The sequence below is a fragment of the Danio rerio genome, chromosome 6 (assembly GCF_052040795.2).
Source record: "Danio rerio strain M-AB ecotype USA chromosome 6, GRCz13ab, whole genome shotgun sequence".
NCBI classification, from domain to species: Eukaryota; Metazoa; Chordata; class Actinopteri; order Cypriniformes; family Danionidae; genus Danio; species Danio rerio.
In genome coordinates this window covers 17,151,787-17,178,627 of record NC_141026.1, presented here as the reverse complement: position 1 = coordinate 17,178,627, position 26,841 = coordinate 17,151,787, and the positions used below count along the sequence as shown (strand labels likewise).

Sequence of the window (26,841 nt, the reverse complement as noted above, 5' to 3'; positions counted from 1 at the left end):
CGGGCCCTAGGTTGGCTATCTCTGGATTAGACCATTAAGATCTCCCTCAAAAAAAAAAAAAAAGGTTTTGATAATAGTCCTGTTTAAAGATTGATTTGTCTGTAGTTACATTGTGTACTAAGACAATATTTATTTATTCATTTTTTAAAAGAACAGAACAAAAGTATCTATTTTCAAGGTCAGTGGTGCTCAACCCTGTTCCTGGAGATCTACCTTTCTTGCAAAGTTCAGCTCCAACCCTGATCAAACACACCTGAACCAATTAATTAGGACCTGAACAGCACTTAATTACAGGCAGGTGTGTTTGATATATGTTGCAACTGAAACTGCTGAAAGGTCGATCTCCAGGAACAGGGTTGGTCACGCATGTTCTAGGTCAATATGGCTAGCAGCTATGCTCACATTTAGGTGTAATAATCAAGAAACTTTGCTGTGTGTACCATGGCTGCGGCAGGTGCAATGATATTATGCAGTGCCTGAAAATAGTAAAGTAACTATGTAACAGTGCTGCATAATATCATTGCGGAAAAAGTGGAGTGTTCTTTTAATCAGTTTTGCTCATGTCGTATCAAAACCAATTGAGTTTCTTTTAAAGATCTTTAAAAAAATATGTTGTCCACAGGATATAAGTGAATGAAGGTTTTTTTTTTTTTTTTTTTTTTGGCACCCAAAGGTGTGGTCAACATCTATTGTTGCAGAATAGGTCCCATGACAAAATTAATGTATGCTTGTCCTTTTTAAGGATCTTTGTCTATGTAAGTATCCTTGGTTAATTTTGGTACCTTTGGTCTCAATCCGTATCAGAGTTTGTATAAAAGAGGACTGACTTTTTTTGGCTTGTAACTGGGTTCGGTTGGCAATGTTCACACATTTTCCATTGGTCGTCAGAAGTGCGAACATGTTCTAAATTGCAACATTTGAATATTAAAGTGTAAAAAAGACAGATATTTAAATATGAAAAATCTGCATGCTCTATGAGCCTTTGTCCATGTCTTTTTGTATTTCTTGCAATAATTACTTCTTAGGGTGTACTTGCACTTCGTGCGGTGACTTCAAACTGTACTAAAGCGCGAGTGTCCCTTCTCCCCCAATGGTCTGCTCTCACAATGCCATTTTGCCTTCTGAACTTTAGCATGCCTATGTCATTGATGATGCAACTGTTCAGTTAAACAGGAAGAGAAGCTCTCTCGCTCAGCACAGTGGAGATTGCTTTAGTTATATAATTTTAGTCGTTTGGGATGCAGTGACGCGCAGTCAAATATTTTGCCGAACAGATCCACAACTTTTGACGCTCATAAATTGTCATAAAACTCATGGGACTGCACGTTTTAGGAGGTTTGCTGAAGATGCAGCGAGGAGTTTGCTTCTTTAATAAACCACGACTGTTTGCGTTCATTGAAAAGTAAAAATGATAAATAAATCCATATAAAACAGTCCGTTAAGAGTGACATCATCTCCTCAGTATCGGGCTCAGGCATGCTTTGCAATCACACTATAACAGCACCACGCCAAAACCCAACCAATTAGACCTCACATACTTTTTCAACAAACAAATAAATACATAAAGCTGAATAAACAAATAAATACATACAATTTCAGTTGATTGACAAATGAAACTGAGTTAGACCATTAAATTAAATATAAATTACACGGGCAGAAATCACAAGCCTAGTAAATAATATAGGTAATCTAACTCAAGGAGCCAGCGGGGAGCAAAACTCAAATGAATGATAACTAGCAATGAGTACATTTATAGTAATGAGGGCGTTTTTACCAATTCAATCATAGAACTATTTGCTTTGGTGTAACTTAAAAGATAAAACATAAAGCTAAAAAATAAGACATTTAATATAGACATAAAAATAAGACGTTGTCTTGTCAGTACATTGTAGTACACTGAAACCAAGCTCATGTTCATACTGGAGAATGGAATTGGTGTTAAAAGGCAGGAAACAACTGTAACCACCCTAATGCTTATGGCGCATATAAATGTCAAGAGCTTTAGGTATCACTGACAACTTCTTCCTGCCTAATTAGACCAGTTCTTCACCAAATCAGCTGCAAAATACATTGTGACTTTCAAATGTCTGCCTGTAGATGAATGTAGTCGAGAGCAGTTATAATCAAGCTTGGATCTCATACTAGGTGTCTGCATTCAGGGGAATGACATACTCTCACTGTTCTGCAGCAGAGGAAATACTGAGTGAATTACACTGTGACCAAATGATGATGGATGTCTTTGGGAGCTGTGATTTGCCAAGTGCGCCTGTGAAATGGCTAATTGTTGCATGCTACCCGACACATTCATTACTGCGCTTTTGCGAGTTAGTTCCGCTTTCATAAATCCTAATTGAAAGTTTGATTGAGGCTCATGCTGTCGATGTTGGACTGCTGTGGCCTAGTTCTTCAAGTCCCCTCAGGATGCCTATATTGGTTGTGTGGGATTTTAATGATTCAGGAGACTCTCTAAAAGCCGCAAGTTCATAAAGTGAGAGCGGAAAAGAGGAAAGCTGAGCTGGATAAAAAGGACTTGATGTGGGTCAGGCTGGTACAGACACCAGAACAATGATCCTGATGACAAAATGCAGAATTATTGCTAATTGACTTCCTGTTAATGTCTTTTTATTTTCCTTTTTTGTCTGTTCAATTTTTCCGTCATGTCTTGGCGTTCAGCCTGACACACAGAGTGGGTGGTGGAAGTGCGTTTCTGTAATCGGTCTGCTCACAGAGAGGGGGTGGAGGGTCCAGGCAGGTCATGGGAAACTGACTGCAAAGACGAGTTCAAATCAACGAGTGAAATGAGACCGTCACCCTACATATACACATAAACAAATATGTAAGAGCATTTAAATAAGACACACACGCTTCCCACAGGGCACATCTTCATTAGCCCACCTGCTGGTCTTGACTGTTTACTACTTTTGTGAAAATGTGTTTATTAGTTTTTTTCAGAACTTTTTCAGGATAGCTTCTTTTGTGTTTTGACCATTTATAGACAGTTGAAGTCAGAATTATTAGCTCTCTTCAGGGCTTAAATCGTGCCGGATCCGGATCTAGCACCTCTGTAATCTGATCCGGCACCTCATTTTACCAATTCCCCTCCTCTGCCATGCGCTGTTCACTTTAACTTTGTTCCACGACTCCCAAACCCTCTTCACTTTTGTCTGCGTCAGCCCCCCTACCCCCCCCCCCCCCCTCGCTCTTCACTTTCGTCCATGACACCCCTCCGTCATCCAACACCCCCTAACCCCCCCTCCACTTTCATGTGCAACAACTTTCTATCCTCGGGTAACATATGCCGGATCCGTAACCCCGATCTGTTCTAGGACCTCGCAATTCACAAATTAGGCACTGGCACTTTTGTATAGTTTTTACCCCAATTTCTGTTTAATGGAAAGAAATTTCACATTTCTAAGCATAATAGTTTTAGTAACTCATTTCTAATAACTGATTTTCATGATGACAGTACATAATATTTTACTTAAAATGTTTCCAAGCTACCATTCAAGCTACTTCAGCTTAAAGCTTAACTAAGTTAAATAGGCAAATTAGAGTAAATAAGCTACTCATTGCCTATGGTTTGTTCCCCTTAAAATATTGCCTAAGGGTGCTAATAATAGATTAAAAACTGATTTTATTCTAGCCAAAATAAAAAAAATATGACTTTCTCCAGAAGAAAAAATATTATAGGAAAAACTGTGAAAAGTTCTTTGCTCTGTTAATCATCATTTGAGAAATATTTGAAAAAAAATCACAGGATGGATAATAATTTTGACTTCAACTGTACATTGCAGCTGTTTGCTTGCCTAAAATGCAAATAAAAACAGGTCATGATCGCTGTGTAAACTGCAGAAAACATGGTTTTGTGAAAAACACAGCGTGTGTGCGTAATTGTTTTACTCAAAATATTGAGTGACTTCACCAGCTTGAATGCATAAAGATATTTTTAGTAGTTGTCATGTATCCATTTAAACAGAAATGGCTTTTGCTTCATTTCCACTGAATGGTACAGGTCAGTAAAATGCAGTACAGTTTGACTCACCCTGGTTAGGTTTATGATTTCACTGCCAGCGATATTCTTCTTGACTTGGTGTACTACAGACAGTTTTGATCAATGGCATTCTTGCTTGAGAAAAAGTCTTTTTGCACCCAAGTAATTATTTAAAATATAGACATGTGAGCAAAGAAAGAGAAAGTGGCATGAATTGCACTTTCCACATGTTTTATACAGGATGTGTAAACAGCCCTATAAACAACAATAGAGGACATACATCAGATTTTGTTCTTGCATCTTGTGTCTGTTTGTCGCAAGAAGAGAAAAGCTTTGGTTAAGCACGGTTTGTTGCTGCGCACCATTATTATATTATTATTGCGATGTCAAGTTTTTGCTGTGTATTTAAAAACTTCCTGTTTGTTAGTTCCTCTGGCTTATTGCATGTGCTTGTCAGAATGTTCTATTAACCAGTAACGTTCAGCAGTGAGTCTAGCTTCACCTTTTAGGTTCCGTACTGTTGTGGAAAGTACCCTTTGCATGCCGAAGGGTGGCAAAAAAGTGGTACAGTATGATTTGCAGAGATGCATGCATATCGTGCTATATTGAACTAAGACATACTGCTCTGTAGAAATGGGCCATTTGTCAGTTTACTCATTTGTACACATCATTTTTCAGAAATATGCTAGAAAAATAGAAACTTTTCTATTGTTATATTTACCGCAGATATCAGGGGTTGTCACAGCGAAATGAACCACCAATTATTCTGGCATGTGTTTTATGCAGTGGATGCCCTTACAGACACAACCCAGCACTGAGAGGGAACCCCCAGTTGTGGGAAACACTTATACACTCTCTCATTCACATGTATAAACTGCTGTAAATTTTTTGTTTATCCAAATCTATACCACCTATACCACATGTCTTTTGAGCACCCAGAGGAAACCCACGTGAACATGGGAAGAAATTCTAAATAAAAGGTGTTTAATGGGATTTTTTGTTATTATTTGAGTATTTTAGAACACTCTATTTAAATTGTGTAATTTAAAAAAATCATGATGGCAAGGAGATGTCCACAGCACAAAACAAATGCTGAAATTAAAATCAAACCCAGTATGTTTTATTTAAACATGCTCAAATTTTCTGCATGCGCACACAAACAATTTAATTCATTGTGAAAGCTGGCTAGATTTGAAACCTGAAACTGAAGCGAAATATGGTAATTGGCCAGTAATGTAAACGCTGACTGATTAATCTAACATATCTAATGCTAATCATTAGCTGTAGCTGATCCACAATGTAGTTACTTATTTTTTTATGCTTTTATGCAAAAAAAAGTTAAAAACAATTGGAAACTTGTCAGTAATTTTGGAGAGTTAAGAATAAATCATTCCGTGACGGAGCTCCACACATGTATATCACATTCTCATGAGAAGCAGGAACTGCATGGTTTCTCCTGAAGGTTGTGAAGAGCAGCGATGACTGGGTGTTTTTCACACAAAGACTCCATGTGTTTAACACCTTCAGTTTTTCTTGGATGAAATAAAGGCTGCTGTCACACAGAAATCAGTTATTCAGCTTCGAAATTATATTCTGCAAAGATATATTTTTTAAATCCTGTCAGGGCTTGAAATGGAAATTTGCATTAGAGTATTATTCTGGATATTGGTAACTGCAGTGTCTTTTATTACTGTTTTTACTGAGGCGACGCTGAATTTTATAATCAGCCACACCACCGACTTCCATAATGAAAAAGCATGGAGCAAGTCTATTTCAATTGAAGAGGTGAGACGAGAGTGACAAGGTCTGTGGCTGTAATGGATCATCGCCGGTCTGTCACTCCCATCACGTCTCCTGTGATGTTCCAGATTGTCATTTTGAATGAGTTGCAGCATCGCAGACGGCTGTCATACCAGTGTGTTGATTGGTTCCATCTGCGCACCGCACGCTTATCAAAAGGTTTCAAATAAGTTTATTATCTCCAAACAAATATGGTTTGCATTGGATTATCAAACACACACTCAATCCATGTTTCTCTTTTTACACCCCATTCAGTTTTTAAATATGCTTTCTGTGGAGTTAAAAGATTGTGCTGGGATCTCATACGTGGTGGTCTTTTGAGGGTCATCCAGCGGAATATATGAAGCAGCCCCCCAAAGGGCTTGCGTTTCTTTTCTTTAGTTCATTAGAAAATGGCAAAGGTGGCAATCCCCATGGGTTGGGCATATATGTTAGCATTAGCAGGTGTTTAGTATGGGTCTCTGGAGACATTCTAGACTGTTGTTATCTGACATCAGTGAGCAGATGATGGCATTGCAGGAACAGCAGTGCTTTTATTGCTGTGCGCACACACTGAGATAGGCACTGAGCAAAATGATGCAGTGTCTCAAAAAATATTCTTCGCCTGCCTAAGCAGCGTTTTATTACATCATATTTGCACTCTCAATGTTTCTCAATACAAGCTGTGCAGTGGTAGATGGGTTTAGATATTTATTGATTTTATACCAGTTCAAGTCTTTAATTTCATTTTATTAAATATAAAGCCATTTTAGATAGGATATTCTTCTACCCTATAATAGTTTTTTTTTCTTTTTTCTTCTTCTTCTCTGTGCTGTTTGGACATTTAAAATAAAAATAAAAACGGCAATAATACAAGGAACTTTAAAGGATAATTAATTACTTTAAAAGTCTACTGTTGCTTTTCTGCCACCGATAAGCAGATGACGTGACTTAATTGTTCTTGTGAAATTTAATATAAAGCTTTTTAGTCGGGTCGATTTCTTAATAGTCAATACTTAAAATAAAAAATAGTAATTTCCATCTAACATTTGCTAATACTGAAGTATTTGAAAGTTGTGTCTATCGGATGATCTTTCTGTGAGCAGATATATGAGCAGTCAGCTGATAGACATGGCTTTTAAATTATTTGCAAATTACTTTTGGATTTTAAAAGTATTTGCATTTGCGCTCGGTGAACAGTGTTGGAGACAGTTATAGTCAAATTTGTTGAGCACATGAACATATTGGCCAATCAGCAGCTTTCAACAGTGCTCAAATATAAGTGGGCCAGTTTTTAAATATCAATATTAGTTTGTAGCGAAGTCTATACTTTTGTCAACCCCTGCATTTTAACACAGCCTCTATAAAATGGACTGTTTTGTTTAATATTTGTGTGTTTTGTGTGTATTTTTATGCTAATCAATCTTTTTGTTGACTTATCAACATATTTACTTTAAACTCAGAGATTCACAATGAAAAAATTGGGCCATGTAGCCCCGTAAAAAAAAAAAAAAAACATCTATCGAAACCTCAAGAATCTACCCTATAAGGAATTTAACTAAGTTTTTAACAAAGTTGCAAGTTTATAATGCTTTGTGTTTTACATTTTATTCACAGTGTAGTGTTTTCCAGAAGACAGATGTGAATGCACACAGTAGTCAGCAATGGGGCTTATTCTAAATAATTACATTTTAATAGTTCAATAAATCCCTGGGAATTTAACCCATGGCTTTGCCCTTGATGGCAACATGCTCTACTATTAAAGCTACAGTAGTAGCAAGGACTTTGGAACACAGCCTGAGAATCCAGTATACCAAATTAACCATTGTTTACCTCTGACATTTTCTTTGATAAGAGCATGACCTGACTGTCATCTATATAACACTTCTAGAGTTATGGATTTGCAGGCTTATTTGCTGGCATATGAGCCCACAGAGCACCTGCAGCCACTGTTGTTCTGTTGTAATGTGAAGCGTGCTATGTGGCTGAGTGTGGGGGCCGTGCGGGCTCTAATTAACACGTATTTGGTCTATGGCTCTGCTGAAAAAACCTCAAATTAACACAAACATGTCTTATGCTGTAGTGTAGTTATGGAGTAATGTGTTAATATTTGAGGAGTGTGAATGGAAATGATTTTGTTCCCTTTCGGCTGTGTTCATTTCCTCTGGATCAATGAGTCGCTCATTTAGAACTGTTCTGTAAATAAGTTTGACCTGAAGAGCATGACCATATTTATGATGATGTCTCTTTTTCTCTGTTGTAGATGCCTTTGTCAACAGTCAGGAGTGGACGCTCAGTCGCTCAGTACCAGAGCTCAAAGTGGTGAGTCCAGTTAATAGTGACATTTTTTTCAAATCAAAATGTGATTTGCAAATATGTATTGCTTATATTGATGTCATAAATGTATCACTTTACCACAAAATGGATATATTGTCATGTTATTTTAAAAAATTGGCTGGTTAACATTAAGTTTTTTTTTTTTGTCCTGCTGGAAAGTTCATTGGATATTCATAGAACATTAACTCTTACACTCTTTTGATACTAAAATGTCAAAAAACAGACACATGTACAAAGTCTTAAATTCTTATCATATTGTAATTTCTTTCTTATCTCAAATTATTTTATGTGCATTAATAAGTGACGCTATTCAAATTTCATGGCATGATAGTCGCTGGTTTCTTTATCATGTTATATGATATTGTCAAAAAATGTCATTGCAAAATATGACGTTCAAAAGATGAAGAAACTTCAATGCTGTTTTTGAAAAACAAGTTAAATAGTTTCATATTAAAAATTGCACTACTTACAGTAGTGTGCATGTGTGTGTGCACTTAAAAATATTCTTTTTTTATCTGAAAAATATTCATTCTGTTATTAAGAGGACAACACTTCCATCAGTAAATGACTCAAAATAACATTGCAGCTTGTTTAAAATGTAAGGGTGTGACGAGATCTCGGGCTACGAGATCTTGTGAGACTAAATCACGATGAGATTTCATATGAAGGTAAAAAGTTGTCTCGTTAGTTGTGATGTTATGACGGGGCGTGAGGGTGAATTTAGCATTGAAGATTGGAGGCAGGATTGGATTTGAATCACACATTAATGGCCCGTTTCCATTGAGTGGTACGGCACGCTACACTTTTATGGCCATTTCCACTGTCAAAAGCAAATCATTCTGTACCACTTTTTAGGTAGCCTTTCGGAAGGGTGCCTATTATAACAAAAGGATACCAAAATGCGGAGCAAGACGCACAATAAAAGCTATTGGTTTACAGAGAAATATGTCACTAGCACATATACAAACCAGGAGAATGAAAACAAAGGAAGCGCCATTTTTAAATGCACAGCTGAGACATTACACTGTAATAATATATACATATAATAATGAGCCATGGTCGTTGCAAAATATTTAGCAGTGTTTGCATGCCCTTTACAACATAGAATTCATTAAAATAGAAGTAAAACAATGTTCATTACAAGTTTATTTAAAAAAAAGCACCTAAATAGTTTAGTATTTTGTGATTTGATTCCACTTATATGTTTCATCATTGAGAGTTCCAAAAAATAGTATACAAATCTCGTCTCGTTCTCGCAAACCCAATCTCATGTCTCGTATTGTCTTGAGAAATAAGAGTCTCCTCACACTCCTATTAAAATGTGATGCTGTCACCTAAAATTTCGATGTGTGTGTGTACGCAGGGCATTGTGGGTAACTTGGCCAGTGGGAAGTCTGCGCTGGTGCACAGGTATCTGACAGGGACATATGTACAGGAAGAGAGTCCTGAAGGTAGGTGTTTAAATACGGGGATTATTCAAATGCTTTTTTGTCTCACTAGTAATATTGTAAAGACTTTTTTTACTTTCACTTTGATACTTTCCAAACACTGTTTACAATAGCGGACATGTGTCCTTCTGTTTTTTACATAGTTCAGCTAAAAATGAACATTTGTTGCTTATGTATGGCCATCCAAGATATAGATAATTTTTTTTCTTAAGTAGAACATTACTTCCAGAGGGAGTGCGCCGATCACTTGACGCAGAAGTATAAACCAGGCTTAAGACTCAATCCTGATGAAACTGGACCGGTCTAAACGCATTAGACCTTCTAAATGCTCTAGGACAGTGGTTCTCAACAATATTGCTGGAGGACCACCAGCACTGCACGTTTTGCTTTGTCTGTTCCAACTTTTTCAGGTCTTCTAATCTCTGCTAATGAGCTGATGATCTGAATCAGGTGTGTTTGGTTAAGGAGACTTGGGCTGCGTCCGAAATCGTCTACTACTCAGTGGGCACTGCAGTAGAATTTAAATGTACTACTCAGCTATTCGAAAAGTATGTTCTCTACAGTATCAATGTGAGCAGTATGAATGGAATTCGGACATACTACATCCACCATTTTGCATGATCACCTGACCTACCCGTGTGAGTTGCGTTGCTTCACTCCCATGCATAAATTGGTTGAGAACCACAGTTGCTAGACATAGTAAGATATAACAGCACTTATTTGTAACGCACAACTGCAATGCCACAAATGACCATTTGGGATTATTGGAATTATTTCCAATGCAAAAAAGATTGCAGGTTACGTTTCTCTAAAGTTATTAAATAAAATGCTTTGTCAATGTAACCTAGTTAAATTTGCATATAGTGTGGGATTTGAAGATTGGATTTCACTTACTCACTATCCTTCAGCTTAGTCCCTGATTTATCAGTGGTCACCACAGCGGAATGAACCACCAATTACTCTGGCATGTTTTATGCTGCTATGCCCTTCCAAGATTGGATTTATATCCATTTAATGGAGAAACATTTATATGGCCAAATGTAAATGGAACCATTTTCACAAGTCAGACAGCTGTAGAATTTGAGAAAAAGCATTAAGTGACCTGGTATAAAAATGCCATATACAACAAAAAGCTCTGAATGCTAAAGCTGTAGATTAATGATAATCATTTTGTAAATGATGATCAGTTTTATTACAGACAAATTGTTTTGCTTCATAAGGATCAAAGTATCATTAAGAGCCACGGATATTCATTTTATTTTTGGACTCTCAAATTCATTTTTGGCTGAACTATCTCTTTAAGTCTTAAATGTTTGTGTTAATACAGTTAATATTCCTTTCTTTTTTACACAGCCAAGGCATAACCCAAAGATACTTTTTATTTCTCGTTCTCCTTTCTGCTTTCCCTCTTATTATCTCTTTTTCTTTCTCTCTGCACACCTGCTGTTAGTTTGTTAGCCGAGTACAGTTGCGCTGGAAGATTCTGCCATACTCTCCATGTATAATTGAGAACATTCAAGGCACGCCGCCAGACCACCACAATATGCTGTCTTTCCCGAGCGAGGATCTGCTTTCAAAAGCTCCCTGTATCAATATTTCACTTCTTTTATGACTGTTATTATGTAGCCATGTTATAAGCTGGCATTTCAAACAGAGCCGAGTTGGCCAAAATGTAGGTAAACCTTTAAAAATCAGGGCTTTATTTAAAGATTGCTGAAAGTTAAATTTATTAACTGCAATGCATGAGGGTCCCATAGAGAGCATGAGGTCACAGGGCAGTTAGCGGACCAACAGGCCTTAATCACGTCTCGTCCTCTCCTTTGCACTTTACCATATAAAACTCAACCCGTCGCATACCAGTGGTCTACCAGGAAATCGCCCTGCAAGAAAAAAGCCCCAGAAATGTCAATTGCCTGTTTGCCGCACTGGATTATAGCAGAGAGGGCCAAGGGAAACTTCAACGACATCAGAGACTGTTGAAGTTTGTCTTAAACGACTCGCTCAAAGCGTTCACTTTTGAGGCCAGCACGCCATCTGATGATAGACGTATACGATAAACTCTGATTTCCAATAAAGTGATGTCACATTTTAGCAACAGAAAGCGGTGATTTCTATTTCTAAATTTACATTCCAGTAAAACTACCAAGCCCTTGAAATGTTTTCCTACTTTTTTTTTTGAAGTTACGCTATTCGGGGTTTAAAAATAGTGTTCCCTAGCTTGGGTAGAGTGAACCCCGACCTCAAAACCACTAAGTAGAGCTGGAGCACATTTTTACAGCGCGCTCTGCAATGAAAGCAGTCGGCCGCAAGGGTTTTTTACACCGGCCCCTGTTTCTATCACACATGCTACATGAATAGATGCATTCTCAGAGAACTCATTAGGAGATATTATCACAAGACCGACTGTGTGTGTTTGTTTACGCAAGAAGAAAGAAAAATCCCTACAGGCTTTGTGGTGGCTACAAAGACCTTGCATTTACTATTTCAAAACCCAGAACCCTGTATGGGTAAATAAGTCAGTTTTTGCTCATGCCACCACAGTTTTGTTGTTTAGAAAGACAGCTCTGCTGGGATCAGCAGTTTGGTGCAGACCAGCCCCTCTGGCTATAAGAGTTATCAATGTTGGACTTTTAATCTTTCCTGAATGAGGTTTTGCCTTGCAAACTGCAAAATCTTGATAACTCGATAACTGCAATGACTTTTTTTTTTTGTTAAATGGGTCAGTGGTAAATAGTAATATTTTTAAAACCTGGTTTAAAATGTGCACTACTTTAATATAAAGGCACATCTTTGTGTTCATTTTCAACAAGGATTAACATTTTATTTGGTGTAATGAAGAAAAAACAACACATTTCCTTTAAATTGGGATCCATTAATCATTTTTTTCTTTAAACACTTGAAATCAAGTCATGAATATCTTCACCAGTCAACAATAAATCAAAGGTCACCAATCTTGGTCCTGGAGAGCCGGTGTCCCTGCAGGGTTTAGCTCCAACTTGCTTCAACACACCTGCCTGGATGTTTCAAGTATACATAGTAAGACCTTGATTAGCTTGTTTAAATGTGTTTGATTAGGGCTGGAGCTAAAATCAGGCTGTCCAAGAGCAAGTTTGATGACCGCTGTTATAAATACTACAAGTTTCAACTTTTTTTAGTGCAAAACATAAACTAACCACTAACATTTCCAGCAAAATAGTCTTATTATATATTTTAAGAAACTGGACGAACTTGTTACGCAGCTCTTTAGGACTATAGGGATGTAATGATTCATTGAACTCACGATGCAAATTTTGTCTCAAATCACAATTTTGATTTTACTATTTTGTTTTGGTCTCACTTTATATTAAGTTGGTTTAATAAGTACTCACACTGAAATTAATCATTTGTCATTTAATGTTCTTATTGTGTAAATACACATTTTTGCATTGTATTATGATTGACTTGATACTTGCATATAATTACTTCTGTAATTAATTTCTATAATTCTTTAATTACACTGGACATGGAGTGTTTTTGATGAAAATACCATTCTTAAAGATTTGGCCATACTGTTTGTTACATTATTGACCTCCATACTAAGCTGGTCTAAATTACAAGAGCGTATGTGATAGTATGTGCTATTTTTTAGTGCTGTAAATCATCTGTACTGACCTGACCGTGCCCTCAGGGTCAAACTGTGTTTGATCTGTCTGTTCAGATACACTCATACATACATACTTCTGACACACAGGCAGAAAAGATCCATGGCGTTTGATAAGATTGTGAAAAATGATTGAAAGATATGCTTTTATCTCTCTCTCTCTCTTTAAATCTTTCTTTGTCCTGCTGTATTTCATTTCTTAACTATGACTGTGCATGTTTAGCTTGGCTGCTTTATGATTTGAGTTTTGTTTATTCTCTCTTTCCTCGGCTGCTTCTTTAACTAGCTGACGTGGACGCAGGTAACTATTTGCTCTTTTTCAATGTCACAGTCATTTTCTTTTTGGGGAAGGTCTGTCATAGTACAAGCGAGTTGAGCAAGTGAAATCTCCATCGCTGTGGCTTATGTACAGTAAATATTCTTTGTTAAGATAAATTTTGTCGCTAAGATCCTAAAATAGAGAATGATCTATTCTACATGGCTTCTCTTCAAGGCCCTCCTGAACTTTACACCACATTAAAGAGAGAATGGTTTTGACACCATTTAATGTACATTTGAATTGAATCTGATATTTCTTTTTTATCTGAAGCGTTTTTTAATTGAGGGAAAGAAATAATAGTATCAATAAATGTGACAAGTCATAGTTAGCTTACCAAAAATTTGGCCAAAAGTTCGTTTAAAGTGTTTTGGGAGCTTAAAATGGCTTAGCCTAAGTGAATGTTTTGGAAAACTTTGGTCTGGGGTCTGTTCCTTATACGCGAATTATTCAGTTAGCTGGATTTTATTATTGACTGTTTGGCGTTTTCAAAACTTACCCAGGAGTTGTTGTCATAGCATGGTAGCTCAAAACTGTCCAGGAGCAGGCTTTTTCATGTAAACAATTAGATTGTAAATAGATTTCATATAAAAGAATTAGATTAAGCAAAGGTAATAATGAAAGTATTTGCAAAATGCTAATGTTTTCTTACAAGAGTACTATATTAAATTTAGGAAAATAACAATATTGCAAATATGCATATTTAAAAAAGCAGAAAAACAATAAAAAAAACATGTAATTTACACTCCAAAATAAAGATACAAAAATAGTCATGGAGGAGTTATTTTTTTCAGTGCAAACATTTTTGTATTTTGTAGTGACTAATACTGTATGTACACTTCAGGTAGAAAAATATACTTTTATGACACCATAATGGACCTTTTAGATACAAACACATGATTTAACTGCTCAATTTTATTTGCATACATGGCAAATTCTTAGAGAGGTTTGTTTTCTTCTGCGTGTGTGAAGAAAAAGGTTTATCATTTTGTTGAATCATGCACTCTAAATATTAGGAGCTAATACGAGGTATCCGCAGGGTCTTAAAAGTCTTAATGTCTTAAATCTCAAAAGCTAAATTTTAAGTATTAAAAAGTATTACATAATCTGAAATACTGTGTTGTAGGTCTTAAACCTTTTTTTAAAATAATTTATTTTTTCTTTGTTCATGTGTAGCTACACAATCTGGCCATTAACACCCATACAATCACCAACAATTCATCTCAATAAACCTTTTTATTTAAAAATAGCATTTCATTATTTTCCTTACACTAACATTTGCTTATAAGTTCTCCATTAATTTACTGCTGAGGATACTGGCCTGACCTTTATTTTTTTCTTATAAAAATAATATTATTGTACTGAAGTATTTGACAGCTATATTTTGTTATATTCTTGGTAAGGTTATAGGGTTTGTGAATGGATATATTTGAAAAAATATTCAAACAAAACTATAATTATTATTATTTTATTAAATGTATTACATTTTTTATTTATTTTTTGATAGGGCAAGTGAACATCTTTTCTACCTGGGATATTCGAAAAAAACAAAAATGAAATAATCCTTAACATTTAGCCCTGTATAAGTCTAAAATTTCATTCATAATGGTCTTAAAAATGTCTCAGGTCTTAAATTTTACTTGTTTAAACCCTGTAATATGCAGGTGATATGCAGTGCAGGATATGCAGACACTAACAAATATCATTTAATCAATTCAATTTAATAGCCAGTTATGCCTTGCTCCACAGGATTAAGAAACTTGAATACTATCCTGAAGAAACTAAATTTAATACTTGTCTTTTTTACAAATGAAAGTGCAAAGCCTCTACAAATAGCCTACAACACAAGTGTATCATATTTAACCATTTGTTTTATTTGCCATAAAACTTGTCATTTTGCTCACATAGCTGATATTGAATTTTAATCAGTCATTATGACATTGTTTTTAAATCTGTCCTTCACAACACACATGAGCATACACAGCAATCAATTAAACAGATCAAATTATCCAGAAACTTTAATCGGATTTGCAAAATTGTTTGAAGAACAAAATTAGCTTAAGATCAGTAAACAAGATTAAACGATCCAAGATCTGCTCAATTATTCTAGATCATTTAAGCGAGGTACGAAGAACGGACCCCTGGTCACTAAATACTTTTAAAACTACCATCAGTCTGTGATATGTGAATATAAAATATGTAGATTTATTCTGAGGCTTCTTTGACATTGAAGTCTTTGCTGGTTTGTTTAGATTTGTTGAGGTCAAAAGCGAGTCAAAATATGAACTCTCAGAAAAGATGTTTTCTTTATAGTTTTTTTCATATACAAGCATCAAATTTTACTTTATATTTTGCTTCAGATGAAAAATGAAAAAGAACTTCGCTGTAAGATTACCCGAGGCCTTTATTTGTCACAAAGCTTAAAACAGATCATGCCACAGAATAGGAGGTTCCACTTCGCTCCTCTCTTCATGCCACTGTAGTTAAATCATCTTCCATTTCATTCATTTCCTCAATGAACCACAAAGACACCATGCACCGGGAGTTACAGGTCACTGTCCATTAACACTTCAGCAGTTTATCCTAAAAGCAAGTAGCGAATAGTTTCAGAGATGTTTTTATTTTTATTTACAAGATTCAAATGAGCACATTGAGAGACTGAACTCAAGTGTTTTGAGGTTAACTCCATGGAGAAAGAACCCAGAATGTAAATCACGAACGGGTGTGTGTCTTTTACTCACTGCGCACTTCTCACTCAATCTCTATTTTCAACGAACTTATAAATAAGTGGGTCCAGACTATATGCTGAGGATTAGCTGTCCTGATGCTGCTCTGCTTCCTCTTCCCTTATGGAAAAAAACAGGCAAAATGTGTCATTGTGGAAAAACTCGATGTCCCTTCCAAGCTGACCACCATATCCGAACATCTCACCCAATGATCCTTTTCAGCCAAACTTGGTGACATTCTTGAACCGCATGGACTTTGGTGTTCTCATTATTTCTCACATAAAGGATCAGGACTTTAAAGATTTGATAGATTCACACAGATAAAAACTAGAACACACACAAGAACATTTTAAAACTGGAAACCGTTTTCTTTTGGAAAACATTAGCTTATACAAGCACTTGTTTAGTCTCAAATGAGTCGGCAACTGATTTTTGATCATGCTACGATCAATTGTGTTGATGCTTTACTGTAGTTAAAATAAAAACATATTTTCTATATATTTAAAAACATTATTTTAGTATGGATAATAATGAGATGATGATTTCATTGCCAAATATATATTTACATTCATTCATTTAACAGACACTTTTATGCTAAGCAACACAAATGAGGGTAAAAAGCCCTTCAAATAACCAGAAAGCAACAATTTATAGATACTGTGACAAGTCTAAGTTGATTTAGCAGTTACTTTATTGCTCATTCATACTTTTGTAAGACCCTGTTTACACTAATACGTAAGCGCATATGTTTTGCTATGGTTACGCCTTCCATCCACACTAACCTGTATTTTTGAGCTCTGAAAATGGAGATTTTTGAAAATGCTAAAGAGACCGTTTTGGTTTTAAAACACTGCTGCTGTGTCGGTGTGGATAGGGGAAAACGGATACATCTGAAAATGAAGGTGTGGCTGCTGACATTCACCTATCTGATTGTGGCTTTTTCCTCAACATTTAGTGAACAAAGTTCAGTCTTTCATCTGTTCCTTCAGACTTCATAAGTTTTATATGGAAATACTTCCAAGAACACGTCGGGTCAATATTCAAAGGGAACCGTGTACTTTAAAACGTCATCCTCATCACCCTTGCTATGTTATTTCACTGTGTTAACAATAAAATAAAAACATGATGGAACTGCCTATTTTCATTTTGATATTAGCAACTTAACAGACACTAAAAATGTTAAGGCACCGTGTAGCTACATATTTATATGACCGTCATCATCACTGTATGCAATTCATAACAAAACGGAGCCTATAACATTACTGTCTCTTTGGCTGATAATCAGTTTTGATAATCAATAGTGGCCAATATAAAAATATAACATACAATATGTTTATACAATATAGGAGGGGTCACCAATCTCGTTCCTGGAGGTCCGGTGCCCTGCAGGGTTTAGCTCCAACTTGCCTCAACACACCTGCCTGGGTGTTTCAGGTATACCCAGGAAGACCTTGATTAGCTTGTTGTGGTGTGTTTGATTAGGGTTGGAGCTAAAATCTGCTGGACATCGGACCTCCAGGAACAAGTTTGGTCATCCCTGCAATAGGAAATATAGGCAAGCAATCAGTCAATATGCAGAATAAGTGTACATGGTTACATTAATATATTTACCTGAGAACAAGTAATAGATTCAAAAGACCAGAGTCATTAGATAGAGAAAAGAATAATTGAATATCACGTTAAACATTTATAGTGAGATGAAATCCAGCGGAAGATTCTTGATGAACTGTCCGATCTTCGCTGCTCTCATCTCTCATCTGGAAAGGTGTGCTCAAAGCACCTCCTGACTGCCTGGAGCTCAGACATATGCATATGCTGTTGCACATGCCAGTGTGTGTGTGGTCACATGATTTGAGTTTTCAGCAGTGTAGTGTGGACGGAGAGCTGTTCAGAAACGCTAGGTGAAATGTGAGTTTAGACGTGGATCTTTTTTTGTTTCAAAATGATGTTTTAAAACAAAAACGGATTAGAGTAAACAGGGCCTAAGATTCTTATTTGCATTTTTAAGCAAAACTTGATGTACAATGTTATTTAAAAAATTATATATTTTTATATATAATTAAATATGTATAATTTTATATATTTTGTCAATAATTATTTTAATGCCAAATTAAATTAATAAAATATTTTCTATAATTGCAAAGTTTATATATAGAAAAATAATTTGAGATATTAATTTTTTCCAGAAAATAATTAACATCAGACTTGGATCAAATACAAAATGCTTTGTTGACAGGGCAAAAAACAATACAAAAATATTTAAAATGTTAGCCCTCTTCAATAAATTGTTTTAAATTATTATTTATATTTATTATTTATAAAAATTGTTAGTTAAATAAATTAGTGTAAATGACGTCAAGTGTGTCTCCATGTGACTGATCATCTTGACTGGTTATCATGGGGATGCAGTCAGAGGTCAGAAGTGAAGGGTGAAAAATGGCCCTGAGATGTCCGTGTCCCGAGATGACCATGGAATGTCCTTTCAGTCAATGAAGTGAGAGTGAAGCTTTTTCAGGTCTTCGGTTCACAAGCTGATTAGCCACATAGAACTGCGATAAGGTTAAGACCCTCTAACATCTCCAGGAATCCCCTCTGATCCTCTTATGCTTTAGCAAACCAGCCAAGAGCCGCCCTCCATTCATCCCTCTAGAAACTGACATGACCGAAAGATAGAGCGAGTCCTGTGATCTCTGACCACTGCTCTTTTAGCTCGGACAGGGCATGGGTTACAAGTTTGTGCGAGATTATCTTTACCACTCCGGTCATCAGACTAGATGTTTAAAAAACTAATTACAGCAATGACATTTAATTAGTCTTTGGTTTCAAATGCCTTCTTTGAGTCTCAAGCTCCTATTTGTCATTCTTTGAAAAAACAAAGTAGGTCAGAAAGAGCGGACTCGATAAAACGTAGATAAAGAAAAAGTTTAAATCAAGATACATGCATTATGCATATGTGAAATGAGGGTAAAATAAACTGATTAAACCTTGTGGGCAGAAACATGAAGCAACACTTTCAAGCACAAGGGGTTTTGTTCAGGCTGCATATTATATTTTGACAAATACTCATGTTAATGAGGTTTAGCCCAATGGTTGTCTACTTTTTTTTTTGACTTGGCCTCTCTGTGCTCGTACATAAAGGCATCTCATTAAAATACAGAGATATGTTTCCCATGGGATGTTCAGCAGCGGTTACAACAAAGCTGCTTTTTCAAAGTAATTCATTAAAAGAGACTTAAATAGTCACTATATTACATTAATTACACAATTATTCCTCTTAGGGGAAATTAGTCACGGTTATAGTTGTTGAGGGGGAATAGAAAATAAATATTCTGTTTACACATTATTTACGCTTTTCTATGTAGGAATTTGTTGCAGTAATTTGTGTACGCTTGAAAAAATATGCGTGAATTAGCATTATTTTTTTGTATTTTGTATTACCTTGTAATACAAATTTGTTTTTTTTAATTAATTGTTATTGTTAATCAACGTGTTTTTGGTCATTATTACACAAAGCATTGTCACCTTAATTGAGCTTGAGCAGCGAGGCAAAAATAGACCCAGTGCTGAAACTATTGCGGCACTGCTGCTTCAGCCTCTCGCTGATGCGCTGCTTCTGCGTGCTGTACGAAAGCTCTAATCTGTTAACATGGACGCTGAAAAAAACACACACTCACGGTTGAGGTGTGAAACAGGCTTTAGGCTTAAAATGCTACATGGCAAAATACTAACAATAACAAAAACAGCACAACAATAAAAAACACAACAAAACAATACAAATATGAACCATAAAATAGAATAATAAATTAACAAAAATAATCATCCTAAGTTAAAAACAATGCTAAAAGATGAGGTTTAGGAAGTTTCTTAAAACAGTCCAGAGAAGTGGCATTCCTAATGCTGATGGGTAGGGCATTCCACAGCTTAGGCGCACTGTACAGTATGAGAAAGCCCTACCACTAATGGTCTTGAGTTTTCAGCGTGGCTGATACAGAGTAAGTCTCGATGCTGAACGAGGACTGCGGGCTGGAGTGGCGAAAGGTCACCAGGTCACAAATGGAACCAGCTGCTAACCCATGCACTGCTTTGAAGGTTAAAATCAAGATCTTAAAATCAATCCGTGTCTTAATAAGAAGCCAGTGTTGTACAGGAGTAATATGGTGGTGTGTCAGAACCCGTACAGCGGAATTTTGAAAATACTGTAATCTTCTGAGAGAACTTGTTGGTAAACCTGTGAAAAGTGAATTACAGAAATCAAGAAATGATGTGATAAAGGCATGGATAAGCCTCTCCGCATCAGGTTGTGAGAGAAAGGGTCTAAATTATCATTTCAAACTACTAAAATATCAATAAACGTCACTTTGTTAAACTGTAAAGTTGAATTGTCAACATCATAAGTCGACAGAGCAGAGATCAAGGTCTTATAATGCAATTCACAACCTTAAATAAATGGGGGAAACATCACAAAATATAGGGAACTGTTTATTAACAGATATTTTTGCAGTGTATGGAAATACTTTAGATTATTAGTCACAAATATACACAAGACAGCAAAAACTAAACTTGACATGTCATATTTTACATGATCATAAGGTCATTTAAATACTGTACAACAACATAAAGTTAATTTCAAAGTCTAAATGCCACAACTGCAAACGCTCATATTATGTTGCTTTAAAACATTTTTGTTTGTCTGTTGCGTTAATCACTGTTTAGTTGTGATTTTGGCTTTTAAATCTGTGGTGTCAAGGACAAGAGACACGTTTATCTCGACATCTCATCACTCATATTTATTTTAATGACGCATGTGATGTCTGCAAGAAGGCCAAACAAGCGATTTACTTCTCAAAATAATGGCTACCGAAACAGTATGTTTTGTACAAGCATTTTTGACATCGGAAAGACCTTAAAAAAACAAAACAACCAAAAAAGATGGTGTTCCTTGTTTATAAAAACTATTGTCTTGCTTTTGTTTCACCATGTTTGAAAGCTGCGTACAGAGCTTCCAATGGATTATTCACTTCAATTTATCTTTATTTCTATAGCACTTTTACAATGTAGATTGTGTCAAAGCAGCTTAACATGGAAGTTCTAGTAAATTGAAACTGCTTCAGTCTAGTTTTTCTTTGCTAAGCTAACTTTGTAAAAGCCATTGTCTTCGTTTTTTAAATTGAACTTTTAAGCGCATTGAGAGATGTTGTTTATATTTACACAGCTACATTACACATCAACTAAAGTTTAAAATATGATATCGTAGTGGACCACCCCTTTAATAAATTCTGAACTAGTGAACAGAGTTAGAGTACTTAATTTAACTTGTATTAAATGATTCTGAACACTGATTTGTAGCACAAATTGTCCTGATAAAAGAAAATTATAGCAAATAACAAAATGATAACATATATGCCCTTCTTCATTTTCATGTCAATCAACAGTCCATCAATTCATCAATGTCTTAGTAGTATAGCAGTGAATGTTTTCCATCATCAGACTCTTTCGACATCAGACTAATTGACCTCTTTTATTGGACAGGAGGCCGTTTTAAAAAGGAGATTGTGGTGGACGGACAAAGTTACCTCCTCCTAATCAGGGATGAAGGGGGACCTCCGGAGGCTCAGGTAGGAAGTACAGCCCAAAATGCATAGGGCTTCATTACACTAGAGGATGGTGCTCTGATTAATAATGCTTTGTCATATCCAGAACATTTTTTTGTTTAAAACTATATTTTAGATTTGTTTTACAGGGAGCTGTGATGTAATAGGGTTTGCACAAGGCTGATGCCATTTATTTAGACCAAATGATTCCTAAAAATGCTAACAGGAAGTGTCATGTAGCCTTTTTCCTCATGCTCTGTGAATTTTATGGTGTCTCAGTCTGCTAGTTTCAGTCATTTTAAGGGCTACAATCATTCCAGTGCATCTTTTTAATAGGGATTCCAGTTTTCTGTATAGATTTCTTGAGCATTGGTTGCTTCACATTTGCATGCTTGCCTGAAATGGAAATGTGGTTTCCCAAAAGAGAGTTCACCCAAACATTTATTGTTAATTTAGGCTCCTTCAGGTTTTCCAAGATAAAGGTGACTTTTTTGAAGGTGACTAATGATTCTGTCTTCAATTGTATGTAAACAATAATAACGAATAATATCTGAGGTGAAGTGCTTCAAAACCAGTTCGCTATGCTTCAGAAAATTAAACAGCCTAGACTTTCTGCGATGGTGTTGTGAGGCATTGCAGGCATGAGTATCAGTTGTTGTCAACTATGCCACATTACACCAGAAGAAACGATTGAATCTTGTTTCAAGACATACATTTGTGATTCACGACTTCACATGACACCCTACATCAAAGAAATCAGGCCGAAATCGTGTGATCTGACCTGGGCTTTATAACTAACCAATTGAGTGAGCACACTTTCATTCTGCCAAATCAGAATTGCACTACTGAACTATGCCCACAATAGAGTGGAGGAACTATGACGTCACCTTGTAGGCGAATAGGCTGCTAGCATAAAACTAGTTACCTCGATAAAATACCTATAGGATTTTCCCATAGGCTTTTTGAAGATTGCGAATAATAAGCTGTGTTCAAACACTGTTCATCACACTTACATGTTTTGTCCAGCCGGATAATCCTCACACGAAAATACAACTTTAAACACTTTTTGATCTTAAATGCAAATACAAGAATTGAAAAGCTAACATTAGGCTATAAACAGACGACAGTGGCATCGGGGCGCTCACCTGTGACGTCAGCACCACCTTGCTAACGACAACTTTTCAAGCTTATTTTTAAAAATATGTTTCATAACAAAGAGTAAATCTCTCTGTTTATTATATTATCTTATACACAAATGAGACGTGAGGAACATGTCTTTTAAATGCCAGCAAGTTCCATCATGGACACAGAACAACATTCAGTTTTCGTTTTTATGTCACAAAGTACAGCGAAAAGCAGCCCATACAGTCACATCTGCTATACATTTTATGGAGGAGTGTAAATATTGCAGTTATGACAGAGTTAAATGTGTTCAGATGAAGAAAAAAAGACAAAAAATCACTTGATCACATTAAAATGACAGTTAACATGCATATATTTTTACACATTTATTGACACGTTTGCATTACCGAGAGCAAAAAAGAGACAGGCTGCACTAGTAAGCAGTATCCTCATAATATCGTTTAATAAAAATAAATGATCAACAAATTATTCTGTCTCGACAGCCTTTACAAGTGAAGGAATTATCTACACACAATCTAGAAAAACACTTCAAACTATAAAATACTATTCATGAAAATACCTAAATAACAGACAAATCCAAATGCCCAACACAAGCAAGCTGCGCTCCAGACCAGATCAGCTCGATGACGTATAATGTCTCCGACACCATCTGTAGTCCCATTTAGCAACCTTCTTTTTAAAGAAGCATAACCGATTTAAAAATTCAAGAGTCTGATGTAACTGATGTGTTTTATGTCGTAGAACAAAACGTGTAAGTATCTTGAGTTTGTGTTAGCCATGAACCTTATTTAAGCGATTTTACTGAAATCCCATTCAAAAAAACCCATTCACTTTAGGACGAGGGAACCGAAACTGCTAAAATGCTAACTCGTTTCCGGGTTTTTGCATACAAATTGACGTCATAGTTCCTTCACTCTATAAAAAACAAACAGGAAAGTGCTGAAAAGTAGGACGATGGCGTCTGCTGCTTCAGAAGCATTAATAGATGAAATAATATCAAAGAAAAACAGCATTTGTTAAATGGGAATATTTTTAAGTCACAGACACCGAACAAAAACAGGCATATTTTAAGAGCTGTCGCAGAATTGTTGCCACGGCTTACAGCTTACTGAGCTGAAGCTTGAAATAAATTAAAACCAGTTTAAATGTAATTGTAAATCAAATTGCAATCGCAATATTTGTCAAAAAAATCACAATTAGGTATTTTCCTCCAAATCACACAGCCCTAAAGGAAAACCAGCAATTAGCAGCACTTTGAGAGAGAAAGAGAAAACATTGTGGGGTTTACACTTGGTCACATCATATGTGTTTAATGGTCAGACAGCAATCTAACTTGTGAAAATGTTTTTATATACAGTAGATTTGAGCACATACATATGCACGTTTTATTGAATTATCATTACTTCTTCACTAATGCTGTCAAAAGATACATTTCTATTAGATATACATATTTAAGTTATAACCATAAATAGACATTTTCTGAAATGTATACATCGGGGCGAGGCCAGAATTTTTAAAATGAGTGGGCCTTGGTGAAATAGGGTGGACCGTAATGCTTACTCTTAATCTAAGTGTATAATAACTAGTTTCTTATATGTATGCTCTCTGATAATAAAGTATTTTATTTCAGAAGGTGTGAGCTTACATTTGAGTAGCCAACTATTATTTTGCATATTAAAAAAAACAATTAAATAAATTGCAAAACTGAGTCAAGTCCTAAATCATTCATTTTGTCACAAGCCCAATAGAAAAACTACCTTGTCATTGAGGAATAAATATAAGGTTTTTTAAAAATGATTCTGATACTGAATTTATGTATTATTTATTAAGCTAGAAACCAAAAAAGACAATGAAGTGTTAGGCTCTTTCTAAAAAAGGAAAATAGATACAGTGATTGTTTTAACGGCACAAACAGGCATAAATGAATGACAACAGTGATTTAGAGGAACTGGGGTGAAAAGTGAGGTCATGGCTCCTGAAATATTTTGGCTATAACTAAAGAAAGAAAATAGATAAAGCATTTGTTTTAATGGCACAATCCACTAATCAAGCACAAACGAACTGCGCTGATTTGGAGCGATTTGAGCAGCATGGGGTGGAGAGTGATGTCAGTCAAAAAAATAGATTCATTAATATCTCAGATACCAAACTTTTGTTTTTGTGCCACAAATGTAGCACAAGAATGGCATAGATTTAAGGATTATTTATTTTTATAGGGTTCCAACTTCACAGAGGTTGTCAACTTTCCATAGGTGTTCATTTTTTAGTTTTGCTTTTAAATGTTTAAGTATAAAAGTGCAAGTAGGTGTTAACTTAAATTCTATGAATCACCAATAACCACAGATGTTTGTTTAGCTAAAAATCTTATTCTTTTGATAAATAAGTAATTGCCTAAATCTTTGATAGTCTCAGCTTGAGTGAATTAACAGCCCATTTACACGTTTTGGCTGAACTATGACTTGTCTCTCCGTATATATAAATCTAAGTATGAAATGTGTTTTTTTTAGGGAAGACAGTATTTTTTAATATTTTGTCCAAAAACAGCAATGACAAATAAATAAATAAATAAATAAAAAAACATAAAAAATGTTATTATATTATATTTATATTTGGTAAACTTTTAAAAAGAGTAAAAGCTCCCAGATTCAATTAATTATATATTTTTCTAATTATAGAAAGTTACTGGTATTTATAATTGTTACGACTTTTAAGTTTTGTCTCTAGGGTTTAAAAGGTAACATTTAAGGTGATAATATTTTGTGGTGAGTTGGTGGCAAAATATCAACACAACAGCCAAAATACTGCAAAAATAAGTGTATTTATTTCACTTATGAAATAAAGGAAAGTCACAAAGGAAGTCAAAAAGCAATAAAGTATTATTTACAAGATCTTACAACATAAAATAAATCAATCAATATAGATTAAGGTTGGTGGGGGAAACAGTATACATAATATGTATAAATAATAATGTATAAATGTATTTTGTGCTTCACTCTAACACTTCTTTTTAGGACAGTTACAGTATAAATTAAATCCATTATGGCAGGGTTAAGGAGAGTTAAATAACCTTTGTTTTAATCCAGGTCTTTAAAATCCTATCAGTCCTTGCTATTGCAAAATTTCAGATACATAAAATCACATCGTAGCGGATGAAATGAAACTCAGTCTATGAATTCTAATGAAAATCAACTACAACTTTTTTTTTCCATAAAAAAGCATTTTTTTTTTAAATGTAAAAAATGTTTCTCTCACACTTTGTAAACGCTTCCCACTCTCTCAATTGTTGTTTCACAGTTTGCGCTGTGGGTGGATGCGGTCATTTTTGTGTTCAGTCTGGAAGATGAGATCAGCTTTCAGACGGTCTACCACTACTACAGTCGCATGGCCAACTACCGCAACACCGCAGAGGTGCCCCTGGTGCTCGTGGGAACTCAGGGTGAGTATAGAGAGAGCAAACCCTAAGTATGTACTATATCACATGACAGCAACTCTCATTAAAAATTCCAAGGTCATATTTTCTAGTGGTTTGGCAATATAATTATAAGAAAACAGTTTGAATGCTAGACATGATTTGCTTAAATTATATTTAAGGAGTTCATATTATTAACTATTAGTATTAATATTTTATTGCTTATAATCTCTTTTTAAGCATAAAGTTGTTCTTAATGCATAACATAGAGTGTGTCTGGCAAGAGTTATTGAGGGGCCCTATGTTACAGATGTTACCCTATGTTTCAAGCGTTTGAGAGACATACACTTTTGGAATGCCCTATTTTTAATGTTTAATCAAACAATTATTTTAAACTAGAGAGATTTTAAAAGAAATATTTTTACATGTCAATCATTGACAAAGGATACAATTTTTATCAA

At 35.4% G+C, this 26,841-nt stretch overlaps 1 protein-coding gene across 12 annotated transcripts in view; it reads left to right on the top strand.

Annotated features, from left to right (window-relative positions):
• The window catches only part of agap1 (ArfGAP with GTPase domain, ankyrin repeat and PH domain 1), a 351,020-nt gene that overhangs the window by 171,596 nt on the left and 152,583 nt on the right, over positions 1 to 26,841 (top strand). For 7 of the 12 annotated variants that reach the window (XR_015493378.1, XR_015493379.1, XR_015493376.1 and 4 more), the window contains exons 2-5: positions 8,034 to 8,092; positions 9,471 to 9,558; positions 21,767 to 21,852; positions 26,266 to 26,407. Coding sequence is in view for 8 of the 12 variants with exons in the window: in XM_087256868.1 (XP_087112994.1) it covers positions 8,034 to 8,092; positions 9,471 to 9,558; positions 21,767 to 21,852; positions 26,266 to 26,407 (375 nt within the window). In the remaining 4 variants the exon portion in view is untranslated. Of the gene's footprint in view, positions 1 to 8,033; positions 8,093 to 9,470; positions 9,559 to 13,481; positions 13,497 to 21,766; positions 21,853 to 26,265; positions 26,408 to 26,841 lie in introns of all 12 variants that reach the window. The other 5 variants (XR_015493377.1, XM_087256867.1, XM_087256865.1 and 2 more) reach the window with 1 other exon arrangement.